The 16,877-nt window shown below is 35.4% G+C and overlaps 1 protein-coding gene across 8 annotated transcripts in view; it reads right to left on the bottom strand.

Annotated features, from left to right (window-relative positions):
- Window positions 1-16,877, bottom strand: part of Gk (glycerol kinase) — an 80,497-nt gene that overhangs the window by 41,909 nt on the left and 21,711 nt on the right. For 6 of the 8 annotated variants that reach the window (XM_026402621.2, XM_026402619.2, XM_026402623.2 and 3 more), the window contains exons 4-6: window positions 15,578-15,655; window positions 3,828-3,911; window positions 310-386 (exon numbers count right to left, since the gene is read on the bottom strand). In XM_026402621.2, coding sequence (XP_026258406.1) covers window positions 310-386; window positions 3,828-3,911; window positions 15,578-15,655 — 239 coding nt within the window. The remainder of the gene's footprint in view (window positions 1-309; window positions 387-3,827; window positions 3,912-15,577; window positions 15,656-16,877) is intronic. The other 2 variants (XM_026402624.2, XM_026402622.2) reach the window with 1 other exon arrangement.

Below are 16,877 nucleotides of genomic sequence, written 5' to 3' on the forward strand. Positions count from 1 at the left end.
GAATTCAGAAAACATGGCTTAAATACAGAAAGCACCCCTTGGGGAATATGGCTTAAGCCACTGAGACTCATTATAATCCCCTCCAGCCTTTCAATTGGAGTATTATTTTCAAACCTACTATGGGTTAGGAAGAGAGGAAGGCAAAGACTTGATTTGGCCTCAGTTATCTGTAAGAAATATTCTATAAATTGTATAAAATAATTATCTTTTTTGCCAAAAGATATAAGGCCCAGATAGTCTTTCTGGTGAAACTGCAAACATTTTTTTAAACAAACATTCATATAGTATACTTTTAAAGAGATCTCTTACCTTGACAAAGTTATTATTTCCTGGAATTCTTTTATAAAGATTTTCAACGGTAGACTGGGTTCTTAGATCAAGCCACACTATGGACCAAAATACAATAATATATATAAAAAAATTTCATTAAAAACTTCATAATGAAATCACTTTCAAGGATAGGAGACTGATTAGTTTACATAAGCAATTGAAATGCTATAGCTTTTAATAGACAGAAATTAGAAAATTAGAAATGAATGGGCATATTGTTAGGAGAGGATAAATTTATGAAGGAGAATTTAAAGCTTTTATGCTAAATTATAAACCAAGTTAGGAGAACAATACAAACCTTAGGCCTCTTTTATTCTTTTCATAGAAAAAAATATGAAAGAAGTGCTTGGAGTATGGATTTTCTACGCATATATGAATGCAAGGAAGACCTGAGAGCTAGGCAGTCTGGTCGGCAGTGTAAAATGCACAGCCCAGGATAATATGTGTATCTCAGAAAATTCGGTAGCAATCTGTGACAAAGAGAACCTGATCCTATTATTGAAAGAACAAAATATTGAGTTTCTCGTGTATGAAATGCTTATTTACATTAAAAACTTTCAGTTGAAATGGTTAATGGAATCATGTAAAAGACACCATTCTTTCCCTATGCTGGATTGCAAGGGGCAAAAATGGCCATTTTAAGAGGTCAACATTATTTTCACTAAATAGCTATCAAATACTTTCTGATCCCCTAGTAGAAAGCTTCATGACATCAGGCTTGAGGAAGAGAAAGCATTAAATAGTACATACAACAATTGTGAAAGGTAATAAATACAATTGAATGAGCTTTATTTGTCATATTTAAGTCTTGTGCTTAACTAAATCTATTAATGGTCACTCAATATTTTTAGGACCTCCTAAAAAAACTCAAGGCCTATATTCTATTTAAAGGATTCCAGGGAAGATAATACAAGCTTACCCACTACACATTTGAATACTGACAGTTATTATAGTCTAGTTTTGTTTACTTTTAACTATATTACTTTGTTCTCTTCATTTAAAATCCATTCTTAACTGTGGTACATTTTAATCAATTCTTTCTAGTTACTTAAACTGTCATTTCTCTTGAGGGCCCTGTGCTTGATTCTGGCAGAGGCTACTTCCCATGAGATTTAAGTTGGGGACTTTAGGATACAATAATGGTTTCCATAGGTATAAAAAGCAGCAAGAAAAAGACTCATCACAACCAAGAAAATAAGAGGGAAAAGATGACTATGAAAACAGATGGCTTATAGACGAGATCTGCATTTGCTAACCAGCATCTACTCCTCCTAAGTCTAGAACCAGTACCTCAAATTCTCTTTAGTAAATCAGGTCTCCTTCACCCTTAGCCTTATGGTTTACCTGAGCTTTGACCCTACCTCTAGCTCCAATATTGGGTCTGGATCTCAGGGGTTGATTCAGAAGAAAATATGTGATCAAAGAGCCCAAGAGAAAGTTATAGGAAGTCTGAAAGCACAACTCTTCCCAGCTAAGTATGCAGTGTCTGGTGTAGGCCTGCTACCCTCATGAAGGGAGATTTCAATGTGCCCCATCAGGAGCCATCTGGGAAAAGACAGACTTGAGGGGGATCTCTGAATTTGAAATCAAACAGCACTTAATAGCACTATGCTACCCTTAGATGACTAGTTGTATTAGCAAAGTAATTCTTTTTTCCCCCACTTCACTTAATTGGAGTTTTCTATTATTTTATACTGAGTGATATGGTAGTGATATCATCATAGAGGTGGCAAGATCTCTTATGCCCAGGGAACAAGGGCAATCCACTTTATACGTACATACAGTGAAAATACTGTATGACTGTGGGAAAAAAAAAGTGGAACTTCCTCTCACGCAACCAACCCTAGCAGGTATTACTAGCATAGAAAACAGTAAAGTGGAAGAATTCGAAAAATTTTAAATTTGTGATATGTAACATTAACAGGCACATCTCAATCCTCAGTGTTTCAAACTACAGTGAGGTATGAGTTTAAAAATCAATTTAGTGGGTCTGATTGCCTAATTTAAAAACAAAATAGGATAGATTAGAATGGTAAATACTGAGTTCAGTGCACTAGATAAGATAAATATTATGAAACTTTTGTTTTAGTTATGTGGGTTGCTGAACCACAATGTAAAATATAGTTCTTGCCAAAAGGACATGAACGGGGTCTGGGGATGTGGCTCAAGTGGTAGCGCGCTCGTCTGGCATGCGTGCGGCCCGGGTTCGATCCCCAGCACCACATACAAACAAAGATGTTGTGTCCGCCGATAACTAAAAAAAAAAAAAATTTTTTTAATTCTCTCCCTCCGTCCCTCCCTCCCCCCTCCCCCCCCTCTCTCTCTTAAAAAAAAAAGGACATGAACAATACATTTGAAAGCCATTGCTCTAGCCCCTTTATTTAAGGACTTAAGCCTCTTAGACCAGTGTTTTCTCATATTTTAATAATGGACATACCTTTCACCAGGAAGCTTCATGATGGGCCCCATTCCCTGAAATTGTGGGATAGTAGGTCTGGGAATGGGCCCAGACCTAAATAAGTGTCCTATCTTGAAAAATACTGGTAGACTCCATAGCAATGGTTCATATTTAGAAAGCAAGCCAAAACCACCTGAAAAACTTTCATATCACATATTTAGGCCCTATGCACCAGGATACTGGTTACAGGCCTAGATAAAACCTGAACCTCTGTACTTTTGTGTAAGAGGATTTCAAGATATCCAATATATTACTAAAACTTGAGAACCTCTTTCATAGGACATGTTCTTTATAATATTAGATGGGTTTCAATCTCTTAAGATATTTTGATGGCTCCCTGAGTCCCAGTGGCTCTGTAACTCTACTGTTCCTTAACAAGGATCACTCTAGTAACTGGACTTTTATTCTTCACGTGAAAGTTTGTAGTTATGACTGACAATAGTGGTGCTCAGCGTGTTAATCCTCACCAGAAAGAATCAAACACTGCATGTGACATCATGAACTACAAGTTCTTTGTTTGGCTTTGTCACCAATAGCTTTGTGACTTAGACCAGTCTTTTACCCTCTTGATCTGGATTTCCTAAATAGAAAATAAGGAGACCAGACTTGATGGTTTCTGAAGTCTTTCTCTTTCCATTGTTCCATGCTCACAGAAGGCTGTCATAATATTTACTTTGTTTTTATAGCCAAAGACTTTAAGGCAATTAAAATGCATGGAATGAATTAGTAAAATTGCCAAGGAGACATGTCAGTGGTTGATAACTACCAAGCAATTCACAAATGCTCATAATTAATTGAATTAAAAACAAAAAAATTAGAAAACTCATTAAAGAAGCTAAGATGAACAGAATTAGATTTGCAGAATAAGAGATCAAAAGCCAAAGAGAAGACCCCAAGCTGGAGGACTAAGGTGCTTGTGCAAGTACTTTCTGAGAACAATCAAAAGAAGACAGATCCAGATCTGGCAGCAGCAGTCAATTTCCCCCAACACATCTGAGTTGGAAGGCTGGGACATAAGCAATAGCCAGAGCACCAATACCTGAGGAAGTACCAGCAGCTGGAACTGAAGCACCAGAGGGAACAACGGCAACTGGAACTGAAGGGCCAGGAGAAACTGGAGCAGCTGGAGCATTAGGAGAAATAATGGCAGTTCATGCTAGAGATGGCCAGGTTCAAGGTCTATTTACTCTTTTTGACCACTTAGGAACTTTAGATCAGTTGGGCAAGTTCATCAGAATGAAAATCTTTCTACATGTTGAGTGTAGAAAAGGAAGAGATATGGAGTAGAAGGGGAAAAAAGGAAAGGCAGTCTGAACATCTGGTTCAATAGTATTTCCATTTGGATGAAGACCAGGTAAATATCTGCTTCTTATTCAAAGTGACTCTTTCCTACCTGCCCACATGCATGCATCATAGTTAGAAAAGTGGCTCAGTTGATTATTGACCACTGAATTGAAACAATGCATGATGTTATGAGGGTGTACATCCCCAAGGGATGTTAGAAAGGAATGCTAAGGAGCATGCTACAATCTGTTGTGGCCATCTGCTATAAGACACAAAAGGGTTCCTTTGGGAAAGCATAGCCCCAAGAAAGCACTTTCCTAGTAAGGTAGCTGGAGGTAAAGGCCACCTCCACAGAAAGGAATAGCATGTCTAAAAAGAATAGGGAATTGCTAACTTCCAAAGTGATTAGGAAAAAAACAATTGAAGGAAAATAGATACCAGGGAGTCCAGACAATCGTACACCTTCTTCTAGAAGATATGTCCTTTATCTACAGTAAGTATATTGGAATTAAATGGTCCAGACTATCAAATGAATAAGTTAAAAAATTGGATGATCTGAAACATGTATGTATTAAATAAAGTCATACCCAACACATGTCAGATTTAGTACTGGTAAAAGTTTTAAGAGTGAAGAGAAATGTAGTAGCCTTAGTCCACGTGAACCATGGTTTAATTATGTAGTAATAGTACAGAGAAAGACATTATTTTGGAGTATTTAAAATAATAAACCTCACAAATTTACATAATTTGGGGATTGTCAGAACAATAGAAGTAAAAAGCACCTAAGAAACAAAATAAAAGCCAAAAATCAAACCACTAGATATCATCTAAATTACTTTCAGCTGACCAGAAACAAAGGCAAATAGTAAATCTCCACTGGGAGGGTTTGTCCTGAAGAACTTCTAGCTTGAAAAGAAGTAAAATGACTGGGAGAGGGCTGGGGATGTGGCTCAAGCGGTAGGGCGCTCGCCTGGCATGCGTGCGGCCCGGGTTCGATCCTCAGCACCACATACAAAGAAAGATGTTGTGTCCGCCGAGAGAACTAAGAAATAAATATTAAAATTCTCTCTCTCTGGGCTGGGGATGTGGCTCAGCGGTAGCGCGCTCGCCTGGCATGCGTGCGGCCCGGGTTCGATCCTCAGCACCACATACCAACAAAGATGTTGTGTCTGCCGAGAACTAAAGAATAAATATTAAAAATTCTCTCTCTCTCTCTCCTCTCTCACTCTCTCTTTAAAAAAAAAAAAATTCTCTCTCTCCTCTCTCTCCTCTCTCTCTCTCTCTCTCTCTCTCTCTCTCTCTCTCTCTCTCTCTCTCTCTCTCCACTCTCTCTTTAAAAAAAAAAAAAAAAGAAAAGAAATGACTGGGAGACTCCAGCTTATGGAAACACATCTTAAGCCAGGACCAACAGTTGCACACCATCTTATCGAGTTTTCCCCATTAATATAATTGTAAAATAGATCTAACTACTGTTTACCACTTGCCATAAGTTAAATTATTAAGTTGGGTAAGAGGTCATTTGTGAGGGCTAAGACACTATACTGATGACTGTCCCTTACTTGATGACATTTTGAGAAATAGGTGGGAAAGTGTGGAGGTAAGGAGTAAGTTAAAACCTATTTCCTCAAGAGGTAGGGGTGTGTGTGTGTGTGTGTGTGTGTGTGTGTGTGTGTGTGTATAAACACATGCACATGGGGCAGAAAGGAATCTACTTTGGCTCTTAGGTATATAAAAGCCAAAATGCCAATGACAGGCCCAAGTGTAGGTGACCCCAGATAGGCTTTCCATTTCCCCTAGGAAAATGATCCAGTTATAAAACTTTACTTGGCATTCTGAATTTAAAGGCTATTGGCTAGTTCAGAACAGTAGCCATGGGTAATACTTACTGAAGTACCTTATAATCTGCCAGAGTTAAAGTACCTTACATGAATTAACTCACTGATCTTCACCTTACGCCTACAATGTCCAAACTTTAAATTTTCACAGTTTAACTGTCAAAGGAAAAGATATAGAATAGGTGGAGGTGGAAAATCCAGAATTTGAACTCAGACTCTTGAATCCAGAATTAAATATCTATGATGTGGGTCTTAAATGGGATAAAAAGAAATATTAAAGATTAAAGACCTCAATGTTGAACGCTAAGACTTTTTTTAAAATTTAAACTAGCCAGTGTTGAAGAATTCAATCACTACAAAATACAGTAGTATTACTTTTCTCAGGATTCAAGGAGTTACAAAGCTTTCAAAGAATTAGGTAATAAAAGTCTTGAAGTAATTGAGAATAAAGTTTGATGAAGCTGAATGTCCTAGATTTTACAAAGATAAAATATCTTCTCCCTTCCAAAGAGACCATAACAGCGCCCCCCCGCCACACACACACACACACACAGACACACACACACACACACACACGCATGCACGCACGCACGCACATGCACACAAGTGCACTTAGTAGTTTTAGGTGGTTTGCCATCTCTGGTTTTCTTTCTTGCTAATTTTTTGAAACAATCCAGTTCTACAAAAAAATATAAAAGCATTGAGCTCAAGGTTCATTCAGATCTCACAGATGATGAGAGGTTTAATAACTGGCTCAGAATTAACTGATAAGTCAAAAAAGGAGGGCAAGAATGAACAATGTTTAAAATTTAACAGTTGCACAGTTATATTATAGGGAACTTTAAATCCAACATGTTAGAAAAAAACTTCAATACCATTTAAATAAGGAAAAAGTTTTACAAAGAAATTATTTTTGTGGATGGTTTTTCAATACACCAAAAGTGTTTAACCAGTGACTCTTGTCTCACTGGATATTATCCCTTATTATGACTGATTTTTTATGACTGATATTTTTACATTAAAACATTAATTGTGTCTGTAGAAAGCTACCATAGTGAGAGTCATATTGTACTAAGTGTACCATGTATAATAAACAATTGCAGTGGTGAGTGACCCAACCTGGCCAATAAGGGGAAATTCTTCAAAAATCCTAGTTAAGTTTGAACATTTTGCTGGTAGCATTAATGAAATAAGTGTGTGTGTGTGTGTGCACATTTAAATATTATGGACTCAAGACTTCTCCCACTCTGCATTTGAATCACTTGGATAAGTTTTGTGTTTATCAGTTTAGTGTATGGTTTGAAGACAGCAAGGCATGTAGACCACTAATAAAAGTTGAATTTGGAAGGAAAAGGCTTAGAAAATTGAGTGAGCATAAGAAATCTTTTGGAAAAGAGTATCAGTGAAGATAATGCTAAAAGGGAAAGACAAAAGTTACAGGGAGACAAGGATAACTGAAGAAAGGGGAGAGAAGTCAAAGGCCTGCTTCAGATTCAGGGCCCCAAAGCTCTTGTGACTCCACCAATGAAGTCATCATAGTAAATGGCTGCATTATGGCACAGTGGCACTAGAATTTACCTTGTTAATCTCAGAATTAACGCATAAACTATAAAAAATACACAGAACTTCTAAAGCAAACCATCTGTACTTCAATGGACCATCAAAACTTTTCTCCTATACTTATAATTGTTATCTGTTAGAAAAGATATCAGTAAACAAACACACCTTTATTGCAATCAAGAACAAATAGCTTTTCTCAATATTCAACTTCCTCTCAACATCCACATCCTATCCACAGTACCCTGGAATTCTTTTATCTTGATTTCCCTGTTATCATACTGGGGATGAAGGTATTTATTGCTTACCAAGGACACCAGAGTCATAGTATAAGGCCACATAAAAGGTAATTTTGTTTAAAAAAAAGAGAAACATTAACTACTCCTCTCATTTTCTTGTTTGTAATAAATATTGTTCATCAGTTACTTAATTTACTAAAAGACAAAAATGAAGAGGATGGACCTAAAGTGTCAGAAATTTACAAGAGGAGGAGACAAGGAAGAAAAAAAACATACAAAGAGAGTGTTGTGGACTGAAAGTTTATATACTACCAAAATTAACATCTTGAAATCCTAACCCTAATTTGATGGTATTAGGAGGTAGCCCTTTGGGAGATAATCAGGTCATGAGGGTGGAGCCTTCATGAATGGAAGTAGAGCCTTTACAAAAAGATAGAAGAAAGCTGGCTTTCTTGCTGTCTATTACCAACCATGAGAATACAAGTAGAAATGTATAAATGTACAAATCAGAGAACAGGGCCTCACCAGACACAGGATCTTCTGACAACCTTGATCTCAAACTTGTAGCTTACAGAACTGTGAGGAGTAAATGTCTGCTTTATAAGCAATCCAATCTATAATATTTTTACTATAGCAGCTCAAACTGATAGTGGGGGAGAGGGAGGGGGAGGGAAACGTACATACTATGATATAAATAAAACCAAAGTAGCTCAAAGACAAATGTATGTGAAAATCTGTTTCCAGAGGGCTGAGGATATAGCTCTGTTGGTAGAGTGCTTGTCTCACATGCACAAGGCCCTGGGTTCAATCCCCAGCATGACAAAAAAAAAAAAAAAAAAAAAAAAAGAAAGAAAGAAAGAAAGAAAAAGAAAGAAAGAAAGAAGGAAAGGAAAATAAAATCCGATTCCATCAATCCCACCTTTAGAATAAAGATTCTAAAGTTTTTATATTATGATGGTATTTTTAACTGAAGACTTACATGAAGATATGACACCTTAGTATTTTCTTTGAAGAAATAAAACCAGATGTAGAATCTATCCTTGCAATTACTTGGTGATTTGGTTTTCTAACTAATTACTTCTCTCTCCTCCTGTTCTGTTCCCCTTTCTCCTTCTAAATTCAAAATTCATATCCTTAGGAACTTCTGAGACACAGAGGCAAGGACCTCTGGTTGGTGTGTATACCTGGTTTGTCATTATTTGTTTAGGGGTCATCACAGAACTTGGAACATAAAAAGGCACCTAAATTTCCATTGCATAATTTTATATTCATTCTACAGTGAATTCACATAAAATAAATTGATATGACTACATCTATTATCAACTTTCAAGTCTACATATTGAACAACCAAATTTCTAATGGCCCAAAAATCAGCTTTGATCTCAAGTCTAATACTTACCTCATCCAAAACAGCTACTTTTTCCTATTTTTTCATCCCAGATTGGTATCCCTTATATATGACTTAATTTTCTTCCAGTATCTCAGGATAGAAATCTCACATCTCTGGTTTTTTTTTTCCCTTCAACTTTATACCATATCCAATATGCAAACATACAAGCTGTATATTTCCTTTTCTTCATTCTCATTGGATTAAGCAACTCACCGGCACTTTTTAAAAATATTTTTTAGTTGTTGATTGACCTTTATTTTATTTATTTGTACATGGTGCTGAGAATCGAACTCAGTACCTCATGCATGCTAGGCAAGCACTCTACCACTGAGCCACAACCCCAGCCCTCACTGGCAGTTTTAATTGAATCTTTTGCTAGATTTTATGGCAGAGAATCTTGTCATTTTACATATAACTACATACATATTTAGATTTATATGCTACTTGTGTGCACAAGTAATCCCAGCTACTCAGGAAGCTGAGGATGGAGGATGTCAAGTTCAAGATCAGCCTCAGCAACTTACAGAAACCTGTCTCAAAAAAAAAAAAGAAAAAATTGCTACTTGTCCTGTTTCGTATTCCCTTCCTTCTTTTAAAATATCATTCCACTTATTATATCTCACTCTTCTTTTAATGCTTATAACATGCATCTTTGATAACACAAGGACCTTTAAACACTATAGATTCATTTACCAAATTCCCTTCACATAGAACTGTTACCAAATGTGTTAATTCTTAAAATGTTTTAAGCATCAAAATGAGTTATCACTTTATACAGTCAAAATCTGCATATTTACCCTTCCTAGTGGTCTGCATTCCTTCCTGAATTTCCACATTTCCATTTGAGATTATTAGTTTTGTTCTTAACACTGTTAAGCTTTTCCTTTAGTGGGTGCTACAATATGAACAATGTGGTCTCCCAAAAATTTGTATGTTAAGACCTAACATCCAAAGCAATAGTATTACATAGTGGGACCTTTGGGAAGTGATTAAATCACAAGGGCCAACTTTTATGAATGGGATCAGTAGCCTAAAATAAAGGCTTGAGGAAACTCCCTTGACCCTTCAGCCATGTCAGAATACACAGAAGGCAGTTTATGAAGAAAAGTCCCTGATCAGACATCAAACTTGCTGCTGCCTTTGTTCTTCTTGAGTTTACAGATTTCCAGAACTGTGACCAACACATTTCTGTTGTTTATAAATTACCAGTCTACAGTACTTTGTTTTTGTCTTGGCCTTTATATTTTACTTTCATTTCTGAATGATATATTCATTGGATCTAGAACTCTAGGAAGATTTTTTTTCTTTCAGCACTTTAAAGATTATTTCATCACATCATGACTTTGCATTGTTTCCATTAAGAAATCACCTAAAACTCCCCAGAGTTGCTATCTTGAAGATTATGTTTCTTTTTCCTGTGGTTACTTTAACATTTTCCTTTTTGTCTTCAGATGTCAGTATATGTTTATATATGATATTCTAAGTATTTTTCTTGTCTGGGCACCATAATGCTTCTTGAATATGCAGTTTGATATCTTTAACCAATTTTGGAAAACTTTTTCTAATTTTCTTTCAAATATTATTTCTTCCTCATTTTCTCTCTCCCTTCTTTCTGGAGCTCCAATTACAATGTTAGATTTTCTCACCTTAGCCCATATTTCACTTGGATTTTTTTTCTGTATTTTCTAAACTTTCCTTTGTGTTTCAGTCTGGATATTTACTTCTTATCTCTCTTTCAGTTCATTGGTTTGTTTCAGCTGTGTCTATTCTGATGTAAAATGTATCAAGTGAGTTCTTAATACAGCTCTAAAATTTCCATTTGTTAATTAATTTCCAATTCTTTGTCAAGAATATCAATCTTATCAATTAATTCCTTGCACATGTTAATTATTATTATTATTATTATTTTAAATCTGATGATGCAGTGGCACATGCCTGTAATCCCAGTGACTTGGGAGGCTGAAGCAGGAGGACTGCAATTTCGAGGCCAGCATCAGCAACTTAGCAACACCCTGCCTCAAAATTAAATATAAAAAGAAGTGGGGATGGGGGCTGCGGATGTGGCTCAAGCGGTAGCGCGCTTGCCTGGCATGCGTGCGGCCCAGGTTCGATCCTCAGCATCACATACAAACAAAGATGTTGTGTCTGCCGAAAACTGAAAAATAAATATTAAAATTCTCTCTCTCTTAAAAAAAAAGTGGGATGTAGCTCAGCAGCAAAGTGCTCCTGATACAATTCCTAGTACCAGAAAAAAATCTGATGATTAATATTGGAATTTCCTATGAGTTTAGCTTTAATATCACTCTTTCATGTTGGTTTTCATTCCTGTCTTGTTTTATATGTGTGGCTATTTTTGAAAAGTAGACATTACATATGGAAATTTTTAGAGATAATCTATGTAATGTTGTCTTTTACCAAGAAGTGGTTTACTTCTGTTTCTGAAAGGCTAGTAGCATTAGCAATCTCAAATAATATTAATTCAATCAGAGTTTCATATTATTTTAATCTTTAGGATTTGACTCTTCACAGTCCCAATCCTAAGTCTGGGATTTTACCAATACTCATCCCCATTCTTGGCAGCACCTGACTCCATTTTTTTCACTCCTATCTATAAAAAGTGCTGCTTAGCCTCTCAGATCCTCCTTTCAGAACCCATGGATATCATTAGGGGATAAGCAACCCCAAATATCAGGCCAGGCTTAACTCTCAGGGCTCCCTTTCTCTATTCTATCTTGGTCCCATAACTTATCACTTCTCTAGTAACCTTCTTTCTAGTCCCTCTGAATTTCATTTCATTTTTCTAGCTGTTTCTCAGTAGAATGATGTGTTTGAAATAACACATTCCACCCATGGCATGTTAAACTCTCCTTCATGACCCTTTTTGTCCCAAGCTGTCCAAGGTATTAAGTCTACTATTCTGTGCATGGTTGTCAGTGTGCTCTTACAGATCCAAATCTATCCAAACTTGAACACACATTTTGGGCTTAACTTCAACTAAAAGCTACATGATATTAAATAAGTTATACAGGTTTCTGTAATTAATTCATAAAATAAGTCTAGTAAATCTACTTCACAGGGTCAGTACAATCCTACTATAATAGCAGTTAGGACTTATTGAGCATTATCATCACTATTAGTTCTATTAAAAATAATATGTAAGTCAACCTATGCTTGAATCTGATCAATTTTCATTCTGGTAAAATATATATACATATTTTTAACTTCAAAGCTTGGTCATGCTGTTCCTCAATTTTCCCTTTTCCTAATGCCATCCAATACATGCTGTAAAGTCCAAATTAAGATGAACCTCTACTATAACAGGCATGGAAAAAAATCCATACTGATATGGACTTGTTCTAATTCCCATCCACTTAACAGGACACAATTATCAACTACTCCCTAATTTTCTGTTGTTCCCTTTCCAAAACTATAAAGTACTTGCCAAAACAACCAATAAAGTTTAGATCCTTTATAATATAATAATATCAAACATATTAGAGGTTCTCAAAACATAGATGTAGCTCAGTATAGAAAAGGAAAGTTCTTCATTTGTGATAGGTACATTTGAATATTCCAAAGAACACAGAATAGAGGAGAGGTACAGAGGTAAAAGAAAATAAAAAGCACACAATAGAAAACTTTTGTGAAAAAGTATTTACTTAAAATCTTCACTGTAAACCTGACTTCAATTAACCTAGTTGCATTATTTAAATATGATAATTCAAATTGAGATAGGTAGGAACAAGAGGGAATACACTCTTGGACCTTTATCCATAACCTATTACCTCCTAAAATCTTTCCCTACTGTCCCCAACTTCAACAATGTTTGAACTATGCCCTTCCTTACCCTTTTAATCAAATTCTACCACAGAAACAAGATGATACCAAGATGTCTCCAAGGATCTTCCACAAGAAACTCCAAAAAAATTGACCATACTTATGACTAGAGGAAAAATACTACACCCTAGCAGTCCTACCTCAGCTTTGCAATGTAATGCTAGCTCCTTTCTTTATTCAGCCTGAATTTTCTCTTAATCAGTTGCTGTTCCCCTTTCTCTTCAAGGAGAAACTACCACTGCTTTTATCTTCCCAATTAAAGCTTTGACTGTGTGTTCATAATCTTTGACCCAGTTTCATTTCTATTGTCACTGGGTCAGGAGTTCCCATCTCTGGTATCAAAATTCCAAAGTTCCATTTTTACAATTCAAAATTTAGAATTTAATAGGCACTTTCTGGTTCCCTAAATAGGCCCTTCCTTTCACTAGGGGAAAAAAGTAAAATTCTACTGTGAATTCTTTTATCATTTATGTTCTCTCAGCATCCATTTTAAATATGTTTAACTTTCTCATACAGGGCTTAGTCACCTTTGACACATTTCTAGTTCAACACCTTATCTTGGTTCCTGGACATAGGTGATCCAGATATTTGCCTTATATCACTTTTTCCTGGTGTCCACCTCCCTAAGGGACAGTACATATGGCCAACTTGACTGGCCCCACTGACCCTCATGCCCCACATGGTCTGTACAAATATGCCAGTGACCACCTTTCAGTAAGAATGACTTCTTTAAACTTGTCCTTGCATTAAACCCATAAAACAGAATTCCCCACAGGCAATCTATTTGAAAAAGTTTTGGATACAATTATGGTGTTGGCCCATAGGTCCCTTCCTATCTCTCCCTGCCTAAGTTATCTGATCTCTATGAGTATGGCCTCCAGGCATGTGTATCTCCAGGGGCCAGAAATAAAAATATCATTATTTCTAACTTATGACTCTCCTAATCATTTAAGGGGTACTCCCCATTTTAAAGATCCTAAGTTACAACAAACCCTAACTAGTTCCAGAAGTTAGCTAATATTAATATACGAAAAATATTCCCCTAAATACCAGTTATTAAAATTATAATAGTTTTGTTTTATTTATTAAAAAAACCCAGCTCATATAAAAAAACAGTTTTTACCCTAAGTGTTAAAAGTCTTTCATTTGGATTAAACTATCATTACAATTATGAGTGAAAAATTGATCAAAAAATAAAGTATGTTCAAAATTTTGATAGGAAATTATAATTCAAAACTCATGTCTTCATGAGCTAAATGGCTGCTCCTCCTACAATTACTTCATATATTCAAGAATGAAAATAACCAACTGCTAGAATAAAGAAGATTCAACCTAAAAAAAGAAAAAAAAAAACTGCTCATGACATTGAGAAAAAAAGGTTTTAAAAAATGTACTTTTATGTGATAGAATCTTTGGTTACAATTTTTTGAAATTTTTTGAGTATTTTTTAATCACAAATATAGAACATACACTAAATGTTTTCTTATAAACATTAACATTTAATATCTTAATTTCTTTTTAAAATATTTTATTAGTTATTCATGGATCTTTATTTTATTCATTTATATGTGATGCCGAGAATCGAACCCAGTGCCTCACACGTGCTAGGCAAGCACTCTATCACTGAGCCACAACCCCAGCCCAATATCTTAACTTCTTTATAAAAGAATTTATGGTACTCTTACAATATACCCTTTTCACATATCGTTTGCTTTAATATTGCTTTATCCCAATCAAAACTAATGTAACTATATTACTAAAATAACTATAAAGTAAAAATAGCTCACTCTAGTTGGGTGGGGGTGCAGACCTGTAGTCCCAGCGCTCAAAAGCCTAAGATATCCAGACCAGCCTGGGCAACATAGCCAGAGCCATTCTCAAAAGGAAAATAAAGGCCTACTCTATAAATCAATCCCATCTCTGACAATTTCTACTTCATTCCCTATCCTACAACCTGTTATTTTACTGATTAAAAAAAATTGTGCTTTGCTATTTCTGACAGAAGTGTTTTAATGATTATAGACTTAGAACACAATTTTCCTTTTAGGAAGTGGCAGTATCATTCAGTGTTCACTAATTATTACATGCTAGAAAAATAACCATGGTCATGTATATCTAAGATGTGATATCTAAAATTAATATATTTGAGATTTGAGTTGTTTAACCCATGCCAAAATGGCAAAATTTGTAGCATAAGCAGCTAAAATTATGATATTTCATTTTTTATAATCTCAGAAAAGTAAATCTGATTCTTAAAGGAAAGAAGAAGTACACAAGCACTTTATAGATAGGTGACTATGAACATTTGTAATTTTGATTTGAGGGTAGGAAGATGTGGAATCTCATTTAGATATCATAAAAACAGGAATTATAAAACAGTTCTGGTAATAGTCACCCATTTTTGTAATACAAATAATCAACAAAAGGAAAGAATATGGGAAAAAGTTAATTCAATGTGTGAATAAATATGATCTGAATATTATAAATATTATAAATAAATAATATTATAAATAAATATTCAGAATTCTTCTACTCATCCCAGATTATATAAAACATGACTACATACTTTTTTAGCAAGATATTTTGGTGTGACCACATTTGTAAGTGGAAGAGGCCCTGTACTTGACCTCCAAGCATAATGGCTTACCCACAGCATTGTAGAGAGGCTCTCCTGTTAACTTGTCCCAGACTACAGTGGTTTCCCTCTGGTTGCTGACGCCAATAGCTTTAAAGCAAAAGTTAAAGAGAGTAGAAAATTAGCTTTAGGAGAACAGTTCTCAACGTTTTTTATAGGCACAACTAAACAAACAATTCCCCCCAAAATTTTGGAAGATTTGTAGTGGTATTAAATTTGTTTTCATTGAGTGGCCCTAAGAAAAACAAACACATAATGTCAAGTTTTTCTTTTTATTTCTACATATGCCTTGTAGCTTCAACACTAGCACACAGATAGTCAGTTAAGTACCCAAAGGAAAGGCTCTGAGATTGCTTTAAGGAATGCAATAACTTTCCAAGATTATAATACCTAATTTATTATTCTGAGCAGACCAACATTCACCTCATTCATTTATTTACCAATTGGTATAAAAAATTTCCCTTCCCATATGTGTGTGGTTGTGTATATGTATGAAAATGTGTGGGTGCATACCTAAATTTTAAGAAGTAGCCCAGACAAAATCCCTCATGCTGAGCAACCTCATATTATCATTGGTTTGAAATAAAGTTTTACTTCCATATTTTAATAATGTGTCACAAAACCTAAGAGTTTGAATTAGGCGCAAACAATATGTAATGGCATTTACATTATACTAACTACACATAACTCAGGTGCTATATATTTACAATAACATTATAAGTATAAATCTCTACCATCTTATTCAGATCCATTTGATTCTGGTAAATCAGAGATTGTCAGACTTGGCTGTAGTTTAAAATCAACTGGGGAGCTTCTTAAAAAAAAAAAAAAATCAACGTCTAAGCCCTGGTCAAAACATTCCAATTTAACTGATCTGGGGTGGGATCTGAACATTGTATTAGTTCTTATAACTCCCTAAGTCATTCTAACATGCATCCCAGAACACTCTGAGCCAAAGAATGGAGCACTTCCTGAATTTAAGATGAGGACAGACCTTAAAGGTTATATAATCAGTTACACTTTTATGCATAAATCTCCTCTAAAATCATCTGTCATGTGACCACACAGACTGTACTTCTGGTAACAAGATACTACAGCTCTCAAGGCAGACCAATCTCTACTAGTCAACTTTGGTATTTAAAAAAAAAAATCCTGAGGCTTAGTGGTAGAGTATTTGCTTAAGATTTCATGAGGCCCTGGATTTGATCCTTAGCACCACAGAAATAAAATTTAAAAACCCTTTTCCTTGTGGCTTCCACCTACAGATCTTAGCCATATTCATTGGAGATATTTAAAATATAAAGTTAATCTT

The sequence above is a fragment of the Urocitellus parryii genome, chromosome X (genome assembly GCF_045843805.1).
Source record: "Urocitellus parryii isolate mUroPar1 chromosome X, mUroPar1.hap1, whole genome shotgun sequence".
In the NCBI taxonomy this organism is placed as follows: domain Eukaryota; kingdom Metazoa; phylum Chordata; class Mammalia; order Rodentia; family Sciuridae; genus Urocitellus; species Urocitellus parryii.